The 21,379-nt window shown below is 53.9% G+C and overlaps 1 protein-coding gene across 4 annotated transcripts in view; it reads right to left on the bottom strand.

The window, feature by feature from the left end:
* Nucleotides 1-21,379, bottom strand: part of MYO18B (myosin XVIIIB) — a 232,385-nt gene that overhangs the window by 172,179 nt on the left and 38,827 nt on the right. For all 4 annotated transcript variants that reach the window (XM_027566459.1, XM_027566456.1, XM_027566457.1 and 1 more), the window contains one exon: nucleotides 16,742-16,886. In XM_027566459.1, the coding sequence (XP_027422260.1) occupies nucleotides 16,742-16,886 (145 nt within the window). The remainder of the gene's footprint in view (nucleotides 1-16,741; nucleotides 16,887-21,379) is intronic.

A 21,379-nucleotide genomic window follows, 5' to 3' on the forward strand; every position in this document is an offset into this window, starting at 1 on the left:
TGCTTATCAAGGTCCTCCTACACGCCAGTTACTTAGTACTGATTCTCTCAAGAACATTATTTCATTACCTCCATTTTAGAAATAATTCCCATTTTACATATAATAAAACTGAGATCCAGAGAGGTTACATGGCTAGTAAAAAAGTCCTGCCACTTTAAAAAACGATCAAGAAGGTAAGAACGATGGTGGTGATTATGTGGTGAGGATGGTGGAGGGGACGATGTGATGACGGCGATGACAGTAACGAGAGTGTAACAGTTGCCACTCACCGACCCCACTTAGTTCAACATGTCATCTTTGTTCAGCTCATGGCTTTTGGAGTCAGAACACCTGTCTTAGAGTTCCGGGTGTGACACAGAAAAAAAATCAGTACATACAAGCCTTAACTACTTATTATTATTACTGAATCTTCACAAAAGTCCCAAAAGCAGTATCGTTCCTACTTTACAGATGAGAAAACTGATTCAGAAGTCACCAGAAATCAGGCTAAATGGAAGAACTATTTCCCCAAAATCAATATGGACTGTAGCCTGCCAGGCTCCTCTGTCCATGGGATTCTTCAGGTAAAAATACTGGAGGTAGCCATTCCATTCTCCAGGAAATCTTCCCAACCCAAGGACTGAACTGGGTCTCCTGCATCACAGACAGATTCTTTACCATCTGAGCTACCAGGGAAGTCTCTTTCAATATCACCTTGAGAATATTATGACCTTAGGTAAGACTTTCTTTGACGTGGAATCACTGATCTTTTCACTTTCCGTAAGTACCTAGTGAAAGGAAATGTTATATGGCACTATCTTAAATGAGAACCCATTTTTTGTAGGAGGTCACTGAGAGGATGTGGCACCCGGGTGGCCTGTGAGCTGGCCCTGGGCAACTGGAGGGGCCTCACCCTTTGCCCTGCCCCTGGAATGCCCACCCAGCCCTCCCCACTCCCGCAGTGGGCACTGTTACAAGGACGCAGCCTTGAGACAGCAGGGCGCTTCTGAGACCCTCCAGAAGGGCTCTGTGACCCAGGCCAGTGCCGGCCTCTCTATAAATCCCTAAGGTTCTAGAGGGCAGGGGTGGAGACTCACCCACCTTGCAGCGCCGGAGACAAGCCTCATGTGTCAGCTCCCTTGTGTGTTACACCTGCCTCCCTCCCATCTGGAAGGGCTGCCTCTTCAGTCTCTCCCTGCCCCCTCATCAGTGTATGGGGGGCTAGTTTTTGAATCAACACTGCCATCATTTGTCACAAACAGAAGGCAGAGATAAATACAATGTGCATACAGAGATACCATTAGACTCTAATTAGATACAGTTACCTGGGAGCCTGAGGTCTGCTTTCTCTTTGCTAAAAATAATGGAGATTAGCAAGCATTACAGAGAGGCGTTGCAGGCTACTAGCCCTGAATGAGACATCCTCTTCCTAGGATGGGGCTGAAAGTGAACTCAACAGAACACGACTGTCCAGGTGGCCGATGCCCTTCCCCTCTCCCGCCCCATCGCCTCCACTGCAACCCTCTGAAACGGTCTCTGGACCCTGCCCTCCGTGACCTGTAGCCTTGAGGAGCTACAAGCACTCACAAAGGGGCTCAGCGACAGCTGTGTCTGAAAAGAGGAGCTGGAAATGGACGAGGCAGGCCTCTAAGTCCCGCTGGACTTAAGGGGTATATTTCCAAGCGCTCTGTGCAGCATCCTGCTGGTGAAACCCAGGAGGCACACATGAGCCTTGCCGGGAAAACGCATTTCTGCTTCCAGCCCCCTGAAGCCTGGCCAAGTGCCAAACCCAACCCTGTGGGTCCCTACGTCTTTGTACAGAGCCGGGAGGATGCCAGGCCTTCTCAGAGGAGGCTGAGAACCCTGGGCTGGCACCTGTGGCAGGGAGAAGGCAGACTGGACGGGAACACGGGCACCAGAGCAGCCAGGGTCTGCTTATGAGGACACTGAGCCACAAAGAGAGCAACCTTCTGAGGTCTCGTGGCTGGTAACGGGCAGACACGAGATCTGAACTTAGCGTCTTCTGACTTCAGCTTTCAGTGCGCTAACCCTGGGCCCATGCAGAAGAGCCTTCATACAGGGATAGTGTTCTGAAACCAGAACGGAGCGAAAAATCAGAGTCAAAGGCTTAAAATTCCCCTTGAGAATCTCTTAAATTGCCCATAGCATGTAGTACTGCAGCATACTTCCCCGAGTCCGACTCAGCAAGCCTCCCCTCCAGTGGAACACCAGAGGAAGTGGGTGGCTTGCCTTCAGGGCCCATGACACACAGAAAAACACTTATCGGTAACCCCTGGCCTCACACCTGCCTGTGTGTGGCCGGATTTACATAAATACAATGTTTTCTGACAGGGCCGCCTACCCTTGACACAGCTCTCTGTGAAAGAACTACCTGCAGACACCAGTTCTGTAGTTATGCTCAGTGAAACACAGTCTGTGCATCTCGCCATGGCCTGGGGGATGCACACCTGATGTGTCTACACAGAGCGGGAGGACGGCTGAATGACCCCGGCTCATCTCCCAGCTGCCTTGGGAGGTGTGCAGGCTGAAGGCTGTTAGGCCTGATTTACAGCAGAGGCCACCAAGACCCAGAGAGGGGAACTGCCCTGCCCCGAGTCACAGCCGTAAATGGCTGACCAGCCCTTGAGTCTAAGTCCCTGGACCCTCTGGTCATGGCATGGGGTTAGGGGCAGCTCTGGTATCCCCAATATCTCACATTTCAGACCTGGCCTGAGCACACATGTGGGCTGTAGGTCAAGTCAAAAGGCAACAGGGCCACACTTCAGAAGGCAGCATGGTGGGCGGACCAGAGCAGGAAGGCTGCCGCTGTGCCACCGTCTGCCCCGGGGTGTGCTCCCACTGCTGGAGGCCTTTGCTCACACGGGCATTTGCTCAAGCACAGGGTGTGATGGACGTGCCACGGAACAAACAGCCCTCAACCAGTGGCTGCAAGTTTGAAAGCATTAGTTGCTCAGTCGTGCCCGACTCTTTGCGACTCCATGGACTATAGCCCGCCAGGCTCCTCTGTCCATGGGATTCTCCAGGCAAGAACACTGGAGTGGGTTTCCATGATCTTCCTGACCCAGAGACTGAAGGTAAGGCCTTTTGAGAGCAGTTGCTCTGGGTGGGCTGCCGTCTATGGGGTCGCACAGAGTCGGACACGACTGATGTGACTTAGTAGCAGTAGCAGCAGCAGCAGCTCCAGGTTATGCTCTATGCTGACCCCCAGAGCCTCTAGCAGAGTGGAGCCCCAGCTGCCTGCAGAAGTAGCTGGTTCTGGTGACAGGCTCTTAGGGCTGCCTTCCTTCTCCACGCCCCTCCCAGGGCTTCCTGGGATCACCTCCCACGTGCGATTCTAGCCCCTGAACCCTTATCTCAGCCTCTGTGCCCATTTACAGTGCTAAGGCTCAGAGACAGCCTCAGATGCTGATCCCAGGTAACATGATTTGGTTTGGTTTTTCCTTCAATTGGGCTTCCATGGTGGCTCAGACGGTAAAGAATCTGCCTCCAAAGCAGCAGGTAGACCCAGGTTCGATCCCTATGTTGGGAAGATTCCCTGGAGAAAGGAATGGCTGCTCACTCCAATATCCTTGGCTGGAGAATTCCACAGACAGGGGAGCCTGGTGGGCTACAGGCCATGGAGTCACAGAGAGTAGAACATGACTGAGTGACTCAATTATTGAGGCCCAGAGAAGGTTCTCTGGAAGTGAGCCAAATTCCTGGCATGCTGCTCTTTTGCTTGTGTGCCTCTGTCTATCCCTAGAAACTGTCTGTACATACGGGGTGAGGTCTGGCCCCACCCACCGTGCTACCAAGGGCAGAAACTCCCTGGGTGACCAGAGGGCTGTGGAGCAGGACAGAGCGGCCACACGGCCAGGGTCAGAGTCTCCCAAAGGGCTCCTCAGAGCGGGTGTTCCCTGGGGAGAAATGGATGCTGTGTGGTATCACTTTGCCCATTGTTTGGTAACATAAGTTTCTTAACTGCAGGACATCTCAGAGCCTTTAAGGAATATGGTATGATGCTCCAAGAAAGGGACGTTCTGTGCAGACGGATGTGGCCTGGGAATGCTTTCAGACCAAGATGGTCTAACATCCCATGAAGGAAACAGTGGCTTAGCTGAAAGAGCCCTCCATTAAGCAGGTGACCCTGGGCAAATCATTGTACCTGAGTCACTTGCCCAAGATCACTCTGCTGGGAAGAAGCAAGCTAGGACTTGAAGAGAAGAATGAACAAACGGAAATGAGAGAAAGAAAAGAGAAAAAAGGGAAGGAGTGAGGGAGAGTGATGGAACTGCAGTCTCTGAGATGCTGAGATCCATCTGCAAAGGCAGGTTTTCCTGTTTACGTTCAATACAAAAAAAAGAGGGAAAAAAAAGACACGACCGTCTTTCCCTTGGGCACCGTCAGTTCAATTGATATCAGTTACTGTGGCCTCCTGCACTTATCAATGACCAGGTGACTTTTCCGCTGAGTCACTGGCCATTATGTGACCTATCTGTAATGCTGGTGCTCACATCTCACACAGAGGTTTACAGTTTGGAGGTCTGTGAAGGAGGGGGCCACCTGCAGAGAGGAGATGAGCCTGAAAGGCCATGGGTGCCCCGAAGAAGGCGACGTTGCAGAAACAGACTGCTTGGGTTCAAATCCCACCCCTGCTGGCCAAAGCCAGGTGATGTTGGGGAAACTGTGCTGCCTCTTTGAGCCTCAGTTTCCTACCCCCAGGGCGTTCCTGTGAAGGGCCAGTGGAGTTACAGGTGCAGATCGCTAAGCACAGGATCTGCGGGATAAATATCAACCTTTGTAACCATGACCACACGCTGAGATTTCTGCCCAGGGATACCAGGTCAGGTTCAGTTGTTGGGATCCTGGAAAATGGGGCTGTCTTAGAGGCCAGAACTTTAAGGCTCCTCCTGAGTATTACGTTTCCTGCCTGTTCCTGCTGCCCCTGGGTGCCATGCAGCCCCAGAAACCTGGACAGATCTTAGAGAAGTCATCTGTCCCTCTGCACAGTGAGTGAGCCCCATAAGGCCTGGTCAACAAGCCACCGATAAATCATTGCTGAGTTGTTCAGAATCTACCATCAACTGGAAAGACAATGAGTGGACCTCTCTGGATACTATGGTGTTCCGGGCAAAAATGGCTTGCTGGACAAGTCAGCAGCAGCAGCATCTGCTTAAACCAAGCAAAACGGGCCACTCTTCTGCAAGACTGCTCAGCACCATGAGTCTGCTGCTGTGCATCAGCTGATAGGAGAAAGGGAGCAAGGGTAGGGGTCTCCTGGACTAACTGATCAAGCAGCTGGTGGGGAAAGACTGGCATGGCATCTTTGGGGTGGTGGGTGGTCATGGGAAGAACCAGATATGGCAGTTTTAGACCAGGCTGCGAGATCTCGAGCAGGACATCTGAGCCTCAGTTTCCATATCCATACAGCGGGGTGGTTCCTCTCCCAGGGGGTCACTATAAGGATGAAACAAGACACTGGATGTGACGTTGCCTGGGAGTGTCCCCAGGGCAGCTGATCCAAGCTGAGAAGCAGTCACCAGGGAAAGCTCAGTGGAAGGCATCACTCATCACCTGGGGGAACTGCAGGAGCAACAGCTTGAGGGGTGGGACCAGTAGCCGGTGAGTGACTGACCAGTAGCCTGAGGCCACACAGTTTAAACCAGGATTAAACCTGGCCCTCAGTCTGATGCTCTTCCTACATTCTGGGGTCCCTCAGCAAGGTAGGCTGAGCAGGGGTCCCTCAACTTATCAGACTGTCTCCTTTGAAGCTGGGGCCCAAGGGAAGCCCAGAAAAACAGCGGATGTTTTCGGAGTACTCACCACATGCCTGGTGCTGTGCTAAGTGCTTAATCCCATCAGGGCAAGAACCACGTGAAAAGGTGTGATTACTAATCCCTCGAATATTCATGACACCATGGACCACGCAGCAAAACATGGCATGAATGGGGGGAATCTTCAAAGACAGAACTCCCTGGTCCCAAACTGGGCTCCTCCCCTTTCCAAGTTAGGACCTTCGATAACTTCCTTTGCCTTTCTGAGCCTCCACTGACTCACCATAAAAAGGGTGTAATTCTCCATATCGTTCAGTCATGTCCGACTCTCTGCGACCCCATGGACCGCAGCACACCAGGCTTCCCTCTCCATCACCAGCTCCCAGAGCTTGTTCAAACTCATGTCCATTGAATCGGTGATGCCATCCAACCATCTTATCCTCTCTCGTCCCCTTCTCCTCCTGCCTTCAATCCTTCCCAGCATCAGGGTCTTTTCCAGTGAGTCAGTTCTTCCCATCAGGTGGCCAAAGTATTGGAGCTTCAGCTTGTAACCATATCAGGTTACAAGGATTAAATGGAATAACCACACAAAGCACTTAAGTCATGCCTGGCAGAGAGCGGACTCAGCAAATAGTGACAGGTAATAATTCCATCATCATCGTCATCATTGCTGTCAGCAGTATCGCTATGCTCTGACTCTGAAGGGTGAGACGTGCTTTTATGATGGGAGTCCTCACTGAGCCATAGATCGCTGGAGTCTCTGATGAGCAAGGCTAAAAGAGATCCCAGAGAGTGTCTATACACCCTCATTAGGCAAGTCCTTTCCCCTCTCTGAGCCTCAGTTTCCTCATCTGTAAAATGGGGTGATGGTGCCTACTCCTTTGAATCACTGAGATGAACAAAGCTCTTAGCATAGGACCTGCCCCTTGTAAGTACTTGATGAATGTCAGCTGCTGTTATTACTTATGGGAAACAGAGGTCATAAAGAGGGGAGGGGCTTTTGCTGGGCCAACCTGAAGCCGGTCCCTTGGGGGTTCCAGCTGCCTCACACCTCCCTCCCGAAGCACGGGGCTGGCGGCAGGAATGCCTTCTAGCATCAGCCACTTCAGGGGTTTGTGGCTTTTTAAAATATAATTGTTTACATCCCACAGCAGCCATTCCAGCTTAATGAATGAATTCAATATGCTCAGAAAACGCAGAATAAATCCTTGCCTGTGGCCCAGAATAGGCCGGGCTGCGGCAGCTGTCGGGCAGGGAGCCAAGCCACCAGCTGGGGCCTGTGGCAGAGGAAGGGTGGGGCCAGGACATGGCCCAGGGGGTGCCGGCCTTAGGGCTATAGGGCTGTGCTGGGGCTGTGTGGGAAACCTCTCTTAATCCTGAGCACCAGTGCCAGGATCTGAGGCTGGCACCTGGCTGATGGGGACACCGAAGCCTCAGGCCTTGCTCAAGGGGCCACCACACCTCTGCTCACAAGGGCTCTTCTGTCTGACCACCCTCCCTGACTCCCTCTCAGTTTGGGAGATTCAGTTCAGGGTCCCAGGTCCTAAGACCCCTTGGGGAGAGGACCCTGCTGAACTTAGGTGTCTCCTGTCGGTGTCTCCTGTCTATATCTCCTGGCATCTCCAATGCGCCTGTCTGGGTCTCCCTCCTTGGATCAGAGGGGAATTGTGTCCTGGAAAGTGAGGATGGTGGTGCCGAGGGTCTGCCGTCCAAGGCACAGGGAAGATAGGAGAGGAGGGGAGGAGGGAGCAGTGGAGAGAGAGGAACGGGAGAAGTGGAGGGGGCCGGGGGAGCGTGGGGGGGGGGGGGAGGGGAAGGATGGGGAAGGGGAGCAGCATGAACTCAACAATGGCCCAGGTGTCCAGGGGCCCAGACTCTTGCTCGACATCCCCCACGGGCATGTGAGGGTGCCGTGACCAGAACTGCGTGAACAAACACCCAGGGTGGGGAATTGCGCTGTGTTCATGGAAGCACCCAACCTCAGACACACCCCTCTGGTCCCGCAGGCCCAGGAAACCACGCCTCCAGAACGCTCACCCCTGCACCGCCTCTACAGACAAGGATGCCCACAAGGTGCTGTTTACAATCCCCCCAAAGCAGGAAACTGCCGGAAGGCTCATCAGCTGGAGAAGTGCCACGGAGACAGAGACCCCTCCCTGGGCAAGCCCCGCAGCCAGCGCAGACAAGACGGGCACCACGGCATCCTGCGAGCAGCATGGTCCACCCTGCCCAGATGGGGAGAAGCAGAGCGTGTCATATGGAGCCACTGTGAACCTGTTTCTGAACCAGTAACGGCGCCCCACCCACCCACCAGGGCGACTGTCACAGGCACAGCTCACGCTCGATCTCAAGGGCCTGAGGAGCTGGCCTGCGGCTAGGACCACAGCAACATGGCCAGGGCCACGCACTGGTTTTCAGAGAGAATGCAGCCCTGGCCATGGCTACGGCCACAGGGAGGAGTCAGGGGACTCAACCTGTTACTGTTCCAACTACTGATGAGTCTATGACGACTTCAAATCAGAATTTTAAGGAAAAAAGCCAGCCTGCTGGGGCACTGGAACCAGCCTGGAGCACACAGTCATGGTGGACACATGACCCAACACGTCTGTCAAATCCCAGAGAATGTACACCACCGAGCTGAACCTCAGGGTACACCAGGAGCTTCAGTCAATAACTGTGCGTCAATCCTGGCTTGTCAGCTGCACTAAACGTCACCTTTGCACCTTAACAGCGGTCGCCTTCCAGGGCAGGAGGACCACGGGAACGGGGAGCGGCCTGCTTCCGACATTCTACGTTCACTTGCACTGCTTCCATTTCTCACAGGAAGACAACTTTACGGTGTCGCTTGTGCAGTTGTTTAAAAACAATAAAAAAGGCTTAAAAGTCTGCGCCAAGTGCCTGAATAGACACTGACTGCTTCACGCTGACAGCATTGATATTACTACTCCCCTTGGCCTTCTGGGGTCCTGCCTGGGCTTGAGAAGCATCAGGCTGCCTCCTCCTATCCATGGACAGACTGCCCTGGCTGCTGGATGTCGGGGGTCCTGGTAGAAAGCGGGGGGCTGGGCCCTTGTCATTGCTGCCATCGTCTCTCCTTCCTGCGGGCCCCTTGGGGCTCCCCAAGTTACAGCCCCATCTCCTCGGGGTCTGACACCTTTATCAGGGCAGGCAGGAGTGGTGGCCGATCAGCAGCCTCCCTCCATCATCCCGTTACGGGGCCATCCTTGGGTTACACACGGGCCCAAGTGTGTCAGGCACTGCGGTCAGTGACAAGGAGACTGGTAAATTCAGTGATTGACAGATAAGTTAAACCTCCCATCAGGCTTTAGAGCCGAAGGAAAGCAGGCAACTCAGCCATCAGGGCAGACACCACCCGTCCTGGTTATCTAGATTCTGAACATTACTGTCATTTTATGGAGTCACAAGGGACAGCAGGCAGAGTGACAGAGGCTCAGACTTTCCAGGGCGGGTGTATGTCGTCTCTTACAGCTATGGGGCCACAGGGATTGGAGAGGATTGAAGACCAGCCCAAGCCAGTGTGGCAGACTCAGGCTTTGAGGGGAGATACTGCAACAGGGGACAGATTTTCCATTAATAATAACAGCAATAATAACAAGGGTCATTGAGCTATACATATTCAAAATGAGTACCGCAGTCCTCCCAAGGACACGGGGAGGCACACAATTATTATCCCCAATCTTTAGATGAGGACACTGAGCCTCAGAGGTCAAGAGGGTCACAGATGGCAAAGACACACACGGGTCCACCTGCCCCGAGCCCATGTCGGGAGCCTCGATTCCTAGCTCCTCTGTCTCGGTTTCCCTTCGTGGATGGCCTTGCAGATGAAGGGAGACTGCAGGCTGGGGATGGACCTGAAGCTGCTCTGAGCGGTGAGATGGAGGTCCCAGGACGGTCAGGGGAGGTCCGGGCACCAATAAGGCACCTGAGGACTGGGCCAGGTAGGCGGCCTTACAGAGGAGAGGGACACTGGCTGCGGAGGCGGACAGGTGCTGATTCTAACTGTGGCTGCACCGGGTGATGCCGTTTGACCTTGGCGGTCTCACATAACCTCTCTGAGCCTCAGCAGCCTGCACTGCCAAGTGGGAATTCCCTCCCTACCTGCCAGGCTTGCAGGCCTTTGGAGCTGTGACACAGAGCGTGGCGGTAGTGACCCTGTGTGACCGACTGAGAAGAGGGGAAATAGCTTTCATGCTGCTCTCTGGAAGCTTCCGGGGAGCCGCCAGGCCACAAGGAGGCCCAAAGAGGCCGCTGGGAGAGCCCAGAGCTCTGAGAAGCAGAGAGAGAGAGGCGTCTGGCCTCCCAGCCACTCCACCCCTACTGTTTCTGCGTCACCACCTCTGACCGCAGCCCAGCCAAGCCCTCCTACACTGCAGACCCCTAGGAGCTTGGGGCGACGGTGAGACGAGACTTGAAGCCATGGGGCTTGGGGCTGATTTTTTCCGCAGCACGGTCACCGGCCCAGTCACAGAGTTGGCACGTGCTAGAACCCTCACGTCCCCGAGCCCCAGTCTGTGTCACTCCTGACCACTCTGACCACTACCCTCACACAGTCCTTGGCCCCCAGAACCTTCATCAAAGCTGTGGAAAGAGCACTTGACTGAGTCCGGAACTGGACTCCAGCTCTGAAGCTGCCGTTCACTAGCACTGAGAGGTCACCATGTGCCCTAAAGCAAGGAGCCACACCCGCTGGAGGCTTGAGTTCTCCACCCAGTATATGGGCCTCAGGATTGCCCCCACCCAACTCCGGCCCACCGTAGGGTCAGGCAGGCACTGCCGCAATGGAGACCACTGATAACGGAGTGCTCTGCAAAGAGAAATGCTGGGGCTTGTGGCACATCCCACGTGCCAGGTGGGATGCAGTCTTGTGACCAGTGATGGAGAAGGTGGATGGAGTTTTACCATTTTACAGGCACAGGTTAAATCACACAGGCTGGTTCCGCCCCCTGCAGGGCCCAGGATGTCCCTCCTTCCCACCTGCCTCCTTGTCAAGTGGGCTCCAGAGAACATCTGTTCGCTGCCATTCAACACCCACGGGGGCTGGCTGATTGTTCCATGGGCCACATTTTGCCAAAGGGAAGAAACTCGAGGTTGGATAAATGGTTCCCTGGTGGCTCCTGAGGGATGGTCTGGGCCATGAGTCTTGCTTAACAGCAAACCATCCCTGTGTCAAATCACCCGGGGTTTTCTGCCTGCCATGCCGAGGCGGCCCCCAGGGCCCCTCCCGCTGACTTCCCAAGGGCTCCATCAGGGACCGTGAGCCTGGGAGACAGAGGAGGAGGAGGCAGCGCAGAAAGACAGAGGGATGCGGCCTCTTGCTAACTGACTGGCTGAGCCGGGAGCCACCTGGCCTGTCCGTGGGAGGAGGCCCAGAGCCCCAGCATTTCTAGCACCTTGATCGTGGTTGAGACCCTAGACGGCTCTCTACCACCCTCTCTCCCTCTTAGGAGGATGTACAGGTGAGCCCTGGAACTTGGCCAAGGTCACACACAGCTAAATAGAGGCTGAGCTGAGATCTGAGCCCAAGACCAGCTGACTTTGAGCCACCCAGGGCCCTGCGCCGCCACATTCTGGGAACAGATGTTCTCTCTGACATTGCCCAGGGCACCGCTGGTGACAAGGTGACCCAGAGCCCCACAGCAGCCAGCCTCCTGAGGTCAAGAACACCATGTCATAGGGGCTGAAGGGACTGAGGAGGCAGTAGGGGAGGGCCACGGTGACAGCACCCTGCAGGCACTCAGGGGTCAGGGGAGGTTTAAAGGGACTCCCCCAAACGAGGAGGGTCAGATGAGCCCCCAGGAGTGTGCTGGGACTGGCTCCCTGGGGAGAAGCCAAACTGGGCAGGAACCATGAGAATGCAAGGACCACGTGGCTACCTGAGGGCCTGGGCCCCCATGGAGGGGACCAACCTGCCCACACGTGCTCAGTGGCCTCTTATGGGACCACTGGGCCTGGGAGCTGCTGCACAGGGCTTGTGGCTGGCACCTGTCATGAATGTGCCTTTGGTCTTTGCAGTTCCAGGCACACCCCTCCTAAAACCCTTGGAATCTCTGAAATGGTGATGGTCTTTTGTCTGCTAAGGAGACAAGCAGTGGCTGGGGGACCCTAGATGGTGTCAGGACAGGGGCTGATCACCCGAAAGACCCATGCATAACTAGAAACTGGGAACTTTCAGTGCCATTCCCTCCAGGGAGGAGAGAGAAGAGGCTGGAGATGGAGTGGATCGCCAAGGGCCAATGATTTAATCAATCACACCCATGTAATGAAACCTCCAGAAAATCCCTGACGAGGGAGCTCAGAGAGCTTCCAGGGTGCTGGGAGGCCCACACACCAGTGAGGATGGAAGCCCCTTCTTCTGCCGCCTGCCCCATGCGTCTCTTTCACATAGACGTTCCTGAGCTGTGTGCTTTATAGCAGATGCTGGTAAGTAAAGCACCCTCTTAACCTCTATGAGCCATTCCAGCAAGTTATCAACCCAAGGAGGGGTCTGTGACCCGTGTCTGAAGTGGTATATGGTCTTGTGGGACTGAGCCCTTGACCTACACAAACTCCAGGTAGTGTCAGGAGTGGATTAAATTGTAGGACACCCAGCTGGTGTCCAGAGAATCAGAGGATTGCCTGATGTGAGTAAAAGCCCACACCTTTGGTGTCAGAATTGTCATGAGTAAAAACAGCTCAGGGTGCCCCAGAGAAGACCTAGGACCTGAGAAGACAGAGGTCACAGCACATGGGGCCAGGGAGGCAGTGGATGTGGTCCCAGATGTGGGCTCAGCGCCTGGACAGACTGGGTCCAAATCCCAGCTCTGGCTTTAGCTGCATGCCCCAGGGGATGAGGATGAACCTCTCTGGCAGGCCTCAGTCTCCTCATCTGTAAGATGGGTATCTTACAGTTCTTGCTCCTCCTAGGCTGCTCCAAGGTTGTGCAGCGACCTCACGTCTGTAAGCATGCGGCCTGGGAAAACAGGTCAGTTCTTCAGCAAGGGATGACCCAACCAGCCTATGCAAAGTCTAGGGCAGGGGAGTGGTCGTGGCAGGGAGACCTCATTCTGGACATACCAGCTGTCGGATGCCAGGTGAACTACACTCCTCCTCTTACAAAGCTCCTCACTGTGAGCCAAGTCCTGTGCTCTCAGCACTGGCCCTGACTCATTTAACCCTCACGGCAAGCCTGCAAGGTGGCTGCCATCACTACCCCATTTTACTGGGGAGGAAACTGAGGTTCAGAGGAGCCAAGCCAGGAGGCTGACGCTTTCCCACTGCACTATCTTTCCGTACCGGGTTATTAAATGAACCAAATCATATCAAAAGTCGCAAGAGGTACAGGCACTTGTGAAAGCAGCAAACGCTAAAGTATTAGTGGTAGTTGTCATTACCGCCATCATAGTTCAAAAATCCCGAGTCCACTTATAAGGCCTGAAATCTCCCCACAGGGACAGATATGGTTTTTAAAAACAGAATCAGGACTTTCAAAACAAGTTAAGGAAGTCAGGCATGCTGGGAGGAGAGCATCGTTTTAATGGGGGGAGAAAAAACCTGATTAATGGAAATGATTCTTAATATATTTCAAAATGATCTGTTATGACACAAAGTCAAGACATTTATATACGACTTTGAAATTCTTAATAGCTGATTTCAGAGCAACCTATTATGAAATCTTCCAAAGCAGAATATATTGTAAGTAAATCACCAGACAGGCCTCCCAGGCAGACTGACGGCAGCTCCTCTTAAAATAATTTATAAGGTGGGGTGGGGGAGGCTGGCAGGAGTTATTGCCATAATCATGTATTAATAAAATATTTATAAGTGACTCTTTCTTTTATTGTTACAGGTATGAGTCCCAAGCCCACATCAGAGGGGGTGCCCCGTGAGCCCCAGGGAGATAGAGTCAGGCATCAGACTTCTCTGGTGGCAGCTTAATAGACGGGGGGCTCCCTCAGCCTCTGTCCTGTGGCATTAGAGGCAGAGCGGGCTCCAGTGTGACAGAGGGACCCCTGTCTTGCCCTCTCCCTAGGCTTTGTTGAGTGCCGGGAAGGAGGGAGGGGGCCAGCCTGTCTGAGCTGAGTGCAGCCGAGAGGCCCATGGCTGTGACACCCTGGAGAATCGGCTAACCCAGGCTCAACAGCACAATCTGCTGAAGGACTGCCCTGAGCCGGAGTCTTGAACGACCTGTCCACCAGCCCCGGGGCCTCACTCTGTATCTACCACCCCATACACGTCCCGGTCTGTCACTGCAGGCACCTGTCTGTACCCCTCTGCTTTCCCGGCTATGGGAACATGCTCAGCTCAGGCACGGGGCAGGCTGGAGGGGCAGGGGTAACACGCCCTGGGAGCAGCCTTCAAGCAGGCAGAAGCAGGTGGCGGCAGTGGACCAACATCCTGGCTCCCTCGCCCCTTGGGAAACACACAGTGAGCAGACATGCTCTTCAGAGGTGTGGCTCCCTCGCCCCTTGGGAAACACACAGTGAAGACATGCTCTTCAGAGGTGTGGCTCCCTCGCCCCTTGGGAAACACACAGTGAAGACATGCTCTTCAGAGGTGTGGCTCCCTCGCCCCTTGGGAAACACACAGTGAAGACATGCTCTTCAGAGGTGTGGCTCCCTCGCCCCTTGGGAAACACACAGTGAGCAGACATGCTCTTCAGAGGTGTGGCTCCCTCGCCCCTTGGGAAACACACAGTGAAGACATGCTCTTCAGAGGTGTGGCTCCCTCGCCCCTTGGGAAACACACAGTGAGCAGACATGCTCTTCAGAGGTGTGGCTCCCTTGCCCCTTGGGAAACACACAGTGAAGACATGCTCTTCAGAGGTGTGGCTCCCTCGCCCCTTGGGAAACACACAGTGAGCAGACATGCTCTTCAGAGGTGTCTCCAGAAGTCCCCAGAGACAGTGGTCCCTCACTTCCCAGAGTTAGTCCACTTGGGATTTTATTTTTATTTATTTAGAAAAATGTTTTAAATGTTTATTTGGTTGCCCTGGCTCCTAGTTATGGCACGAGCGATCCTCGATCTTCATTGCAGCATGCAGGATCTTTGGTTGCAGCATTTGGGGTCTTTAGTAGAGGCATGATGGGTCTTTTAGTTGGGACATGCAGGATTTAGTTCCCTGAGGCAGAGACTGAACCCAGACACCCTGCCTTAGGAGCCTGGAGTCTTAGCCACTGGACCACCAGGGAAGTCCCTAATTCACACCTTAGCTCCCCAGCATCACCCACCTTTCCTTCCCTCACTCCCCTCTTGGTTCTTCCTGATATCCCCTCCCCCCAAAGTTACGAGCACTCAAATCTTCGTCTCAGAGTCTGCCTCAGGATAGCCCAGTTTAATACAGCTTTCCCTTCCTTATTGTATTCAATCCTCACACCAACCCGTCTTAGCCCATTAAAAGAGAAGCATCTGAAGCTTGGAGAAGTTCGCTTTTTAACTCACATCTGCCTCGCTCCAGAGCCCATACCCTGGGGTTTAGTGCACCTGGACCTTCGGAGCCTCAGTCTTCCGTTCTGTAAAACAGGTCTGTTTCCTTCCACACCCCCTTCCACCTACAGATGCCTGTGCCCCAACTCTAAATCTTCAACAGCTCTTCTGGTCTGAACAGTGCAGTGGCGTCCCTAATCCCAATCTGTTTACAAAGCTGTCTGATTTACAAACAATCAGGATGTAGAGCATGCCCCACGGCTGATTTTTGGAAAAGGCAAGTGGCCTTTGTTTTTTTTTTTTTTTTTCACTTTTTTTTTTAATGGCCTTTGTTTTTTCCACGTGTGTATAGTCAGGCATGCCTGCCCTTGGCCTGGACCAACTGTGGAATTGCCACCTTACCTATTTCTGACTCAGCATAACCCCTAGAAATGTCCAAAATCAAATCAGCGCAGCAGTACATGAGGCTCAAGAGTATGATAATCAAAAGGACAGGCCACAGGGCCCAGGGGGATGGCGATGGAGGAACCACGTGCCGCCATGTTCCAAAGAAGCCACTCTCTAGAGGAAGGCAGCGGACTTCTTTGGAACATGGCGGCACATGGTTTTATCGATGGAGCGGACAAGGGAGCGCCTCGGGAGGATTCTAAGCAGGGAACAGCACCACATCTGTGCTCTAGAAAGGAGCCCGGTGCTCACAACAAGGGGGAGCGAAGGCATGGGCGATGAGGCTACTGTGATAACCCGGGGAAAAAAGACCATCAAACTCTTAGTCTAAGGTGATAACAGTAAGAATAGAGAAGTCAGGACAGGAATGCTGTCACCGGGGTATCTACAGGGAAAGGGGAACGACTGGAGGGGCAGGGAAAGACCGTCAAACTCTTAGTCTAAGGTGATAACAGTAAGAATAGAGAAGTCAGGACAGGAATGCTGTCACCGGGGTATCTACAGGGAAAGGGGAACGACTGGAGGGGCAGGGAAAGTCAGAACCCCTTGGGGAGACCAGTGTGAAGGAGGACAGCCGGCACACAGGCAGCTCAGGACGGGAGCGATTCTGGGAGGAGGAGGGCAGCTGGGATGGCTCAGCACACACAGCAGGAGCCTCTCCCAGATGTCCTGACAGAAACACATCACCTTCAGTGCGTGGACCCAGCCTTCTCTCACCTGTTCCAGGACACCTCTCTGCAGCACAGTGGCTACTAGCTACGTGTGGCTATGTAAATGTATGTTAATTAGAATTTAATGCAGTGAAAACATTCCTCAGTTACACCAGCTACAGGTCAAATGCTCGAGGGCCACAAGCAGCGAGCAGCCCCCTACTGGCAAGAAGAGCTCCCAGGCATCGCAGAAGTCCCACTGGACACTGCTGGGCTCTGAGGCTTGCTTGAAAATCAGCTCCGCTTCCTTCCCAGCAGGCCTGCTTCTGTAGCCAAGCAGAGAGCAGCCCCAGAGATATAGAAGACGACACGTTGACGCCGTCCCACCTCACAGGCAGAAGGGCCTTGTCAGGCACCCGTCAGTGGAGACGCCAGCAGTCCAGGCGAGCTCGGCTGGGAAGCACGTACCTTTGCAGGCCCCCGCCGCGCCCAGGTGGTAGATGGCTGCCAGCACCCGCCAAATGGCCCTCTGCTCGCCGTCTGAAATGCCCAGCATCTCCATGGCGCCCTGGAGCTGGGCGAAGGCAGCCGCTGCCCTCTGCTTGTCTTCAGGCTGAGAACAAGGGGAGAGAGGGAGACAAGCAGACCGTCACGGTGGAGGAAACGCAAGCTCACAGCGGGAAGCGGGCTCGGTCTCAGGGGACTGTGTGGACATTTTATGACCACAGTAAATTACCCATGATTAGCTGGGGAGTACCGACACACGAACTCAGCGTTCCGGGGAAGTTATAAAAATCACTTCTGTCTGACTTCGGATAGCGTGTGATTTTTATTCGTTCATGTGCTCATTCAATAAGATTTACTGAGGCTCTGCACTGTGCTGGACTCTGGGGAGGCAGAGATGAGCGAAACCCAGAACCTGACTCTGAGGACCTTTCAAGGTAGAAGTGGAAAGAGATGTAAAAACAACTAAGTGTGAGACAGGGATCTCAGAGGAGGGCCAGTCTGATTAATCCTGCCCAAGAGAGTCAAAGAGACTGTCGCAGAAGATGAGACAAAGTTGTGAATGAAATCTGAATGGCAAATAGGCAGAGCTGACCAATTTGATAGAACAGAGGCCTGGTGGGCGGGGGGACAAGGAGAACAAAGGAGGTCTCTGGAGAGAACAGGCAGTCACCTGGACATGGCCAGGGAAGCAGGGATTTCTGGAGTGGGGCAGACAGAGGAGGGGGTAGAGGCACGCATGAGAAGCTGGCTGGTGCCAACAGGGAAGGCCTCAAACCCCATGTTTAAGGGCACACGCTTAAAACTCCAGCCACGATAGACAAAAATACACCCATGTTTCCATTCCTGGACCCGAAGCAGACATCACTAATCAATGAAGATCCCACAGGAAGTCCAGACTCTCTTCAGGACACTCCCTCTTGCAGCCCCCACTAACTGACCTGCCTCAGCAACTGAGATAGATCCTGTCTGCCATCCCCAGGGCAAGCGGTGGGCAACCACTAGAGATTTTTCAGCAGGAGGGGAGAGAAAACGGTATGATCAGATGTTTATGGGTTGCAGAGTATCGCTTTTTCTTTCCCAGATTTACAATCCCAATTATGTCTGATTGAATATTAAAATCAATCTGAAACTCCTGCACACAGACACAGCATCTGGCCAAGGAGACTCAACCCCTGAAGCCTGCTGGGTAGAGAGGAAGTGAGCTGACGATGAGAATTCTTTTGTAGATAATCCTCCAGCAGATAACGAGGAACTAATGTGCACCTGGCCTGCTCACAGAGCTTGGGTGATGAACCGTAAGCTGTCAAAGCTGGCAAGTCCTTGGATCTTAGGGATTCAGAGAGGGGACAACGTTTGCCCCAAGTCACACAGCAAATTAGTACCAGATTCAGGGTAAAAATCAGGTTTTTCTGACTCCCCGCCCAGGCCACTTGTCCCCTCCACTCAAGCCACTTCTAACTGGGAAAGAAACCTGCCAAGGATCATCGACCAATTGAGACGACATCAAAGCGCACAATGACATTGAGGGATGTGCTGTAGGAATGTTTCAATTAACAGCAAAAGCATGTTCCACTGATCCATCATATTTCTGGGCCACCACAGGACCACAAAATCCCTAGCAACCAGGAACTCAACCTAGCAACCACAGCTGCTCCACTGGAGCAAACGGAGGAAGGGAAGGCATCTTACCAATGTGCTCTTGGTTATTTATGAGATTTCAAAGTAGCAGAGAAAGGACACCAAAAGGACAGTGGCGACACATTTATTATAGCTCCCACTGTCAGCCATGAGCATTTGACTTTCAATTAGAGGCAGACTCCATCATCTGCCACTTAGCTCACACGAACAGAAAATTAGCAAACTTCCACTGCAGCTGGCATGCATCTTCTCCTCTGCTCCCCGCCTCCCTCAGGGGCGGAGGGCTGAATGTATGCGCTTCTGATCTGAGACAGCTAGGATCAGGAGGAGGCTGACTGCTCCCTCAGCTTCCAGGGAGCCAGACACCTCTGCACAATGCCCTAACAAAGAGCCAGTCCTTCCTCAAAATCAAGGAAACAGAAATCAGGCAGGGTGGTGCAGTAGACCAACTCACAGCTGGAACATCTACCAAGAGGAGGCCGGATAAAGAGCGGGTGGTCCAGGCAGGGCGTAGTGGTGGAGCACCACACAGCCATGAGAAAGATCGCATCACTGATCATGCGAGCACGTGTGTGAACCCCACATGAGTCAGAGGAGCCACATACAAAACACCACGCCACATGTGATTCTGTTCATGTGAAAGCCAAAAGCGGGCAGCACAGCCCTCTGGGAAGAGAAGTCAGGAGGATGACGTGGGTGGGACGGATGGTTCTGATCAAGTGGGGGCTCCAGGGAGCCTTTGCTGGAATGAGAAATGTTCTAGATGGTGATCTAGGGTGGGGCTGCAGCTGTGTGTAAGGATATAACCATTGCTGAGTGGAACACTGAAAATTAGTGCTTTTGTACACTTGACCATACTGGCGCACACGGACAGAAAAAAATCAGTAAAAAAAATAAAAGCCAACTTAGAAGGTGCCCAGGGTTTGTCCAAGGCAATCAGACTCAAGGTCAACCCAAGATGGCGGGTCACTTAGAAGAATAAAATCCAAGATGTTCTCTGAACATTCAACCAGGCTATGCTGAGAGCACCGGGAGGTTCTTACCATGTAGAGCCCATACCCGGACCTGGGAGCGGACAGAACTGCACATGCCCCCAGCTCTGTGCCCCCAGAAGTGTGACAGCACAATCTCTTGCCCCTGCATTGGAGGCTGAATTTCCACCATGTAGATGGAAAAAACTGCCAACCCTGCTCCTAGGTCACTGTGAGGACTAAATGAGGACATGGGTAAAGCACCAGCATGGTGCCCGGCACACAGTGGTGCTCCATAAATGCCAGGCTCAAGGCCACGCCTTTGACCAGGCTGTCCAGCCTTCCAGGGACGCCTCCCCCACTGCTGTCCAGCAGCCCCAGCAGGCAGATCGCCGCGGCCTTGTCCTGGGGGGGCTCCCGGTCCAAGGAGCAGAGACATGCAGACACCGACAGCACAGGCTGGGCGCTGGGCCTGGGGAGAGGCGCAGAGCTGACATTGGGAAGAAGTGGTGAACAGAGCAAACAGAATCAGCTCGGAGAAGTGGGTGCTGGGTGGGGAGGCAGGGTGTCCTAGTGGAAGGGCACAGTGGAGGACAGGGCACGCTGCGCGCCGAGTACCCCGAAGATGGACGTGCAGGCCTCTCTCACGGGGCCCGTGGCAGCGGGGACCCGGGGTCTGCAGCCGGGCGCTGCTCTCTGAGGGAGGGAGTGCCCCTGGGGGCCTGCAACTTGGTTCCCTGGGGACAAGCACCGGGTGGAGCCCGGGTCCCACTCTGCTTCACGGGGGTGTACACCGCATGCCCTCCTCCAGGGCCAGGGTGGGCTCCCCCGTGTCTCCACAGCCCACCAACCCAGGAGGGTCCCACCCCTCCACCCCTGGATCTGGAGCAGCTCTGGAGGGAAACACTGAACACAGCCTCGCTTCATCTGCAAAAGAAACACCGGTGCCTGAACAGGGGTGAACCTGAGGGAGACCGCCGCGAGGGCAGGACAGGCCCGTCCAGCCAGGACTCCGGGCATCTCCACACTGCCGGGTCTGCATCCTCTCCAGGTGCCGAAAGCGCATGGAAGGAGGGAGAGAAGGGCCGCCCTAGGGGCTTTTCCCTGCCAGGCAGCCTCAGTCTCTCCAACTGTCGGACGAGGAAACTGACGCTCAGAGAAGGTGAGACATGTGCCCGAGGCCACGTGGTGAGGACGGGCAGAGTCACCACACCCTAGATTCTCTACTGAGCCCCAACCCTAGGAGCAGACCCAGGAGCTGGGTGCCGCCTTACCCACTCCACAGGGGAGAAACTGAAGCTGACAGAGGAGAAGTGACCCAGGGGTGCACAGCAGGTCACATCCCAGAACACACACGGCCTTCAGCTAGGCACAGGTCTGAGGCGATGTCATGGGACACACAAGTGCCAGTTTGGAGTCAGGCCAACCTGGATTCAACGGGCATGAATTTGAGCAAACTCCGGGAGATAGTGAAGGACAGGGAAGCCTGGCACATCGCAGTCCCTGGGGTTGCACAGTCAGACAGGATTCTGACTGAACAACAATGATGACGACCTGGATTCCAGTCCTGCCTCTGCCACTTAAAAGCTGTGTGCCCTCGGGCAAGTAGCTTCACCTCTCTGAGCCTGGTTACTCCTTCTGAAAAACAGACGTGATCATAATCCCTTGTGTCAAAGGGGCCTTACGAGGATTAAGCAAGAGAAAGCTCCGGGCAGAGCCCCTGGCAGGAGCACCACAGTCCCCAACCTTCTGTCTGGAGCACATTCCTCCACAGTTGATGCCTGGGTCATAAAAAATCAATGTGCCTCGGGCCGAAGCCTGGCTGCTGACAGCCAGAAGCAAACTGCTGGGAGGCAAGGATTATTACTATTATTATGATGATGATGACCACTGCTGCCGGTGCTTATTTTTTAAAAAATCAGCCTAGGTTGTGGAAAAATAAATTACAGAGAAGAAGAAAATAATATGAAAGCTTTGTGATTTCAAATGT

This window comes from Bos indicus x Bos taurus, chromosome 17, assembly GCF_003369695.1.
Source record: "Bos indicus x Bos taurus breed Angus x Brahman F1 hybrid chromosome 17, Bos_hybrid_MaternalHap_v2.0, whole genome shotgun sequence".
NCBI lineage: Eukaryota > Metazoa > Chordata > Mammalia > Artiodactyla > Bovidae > Bos > Bos indicus x Bos taurus.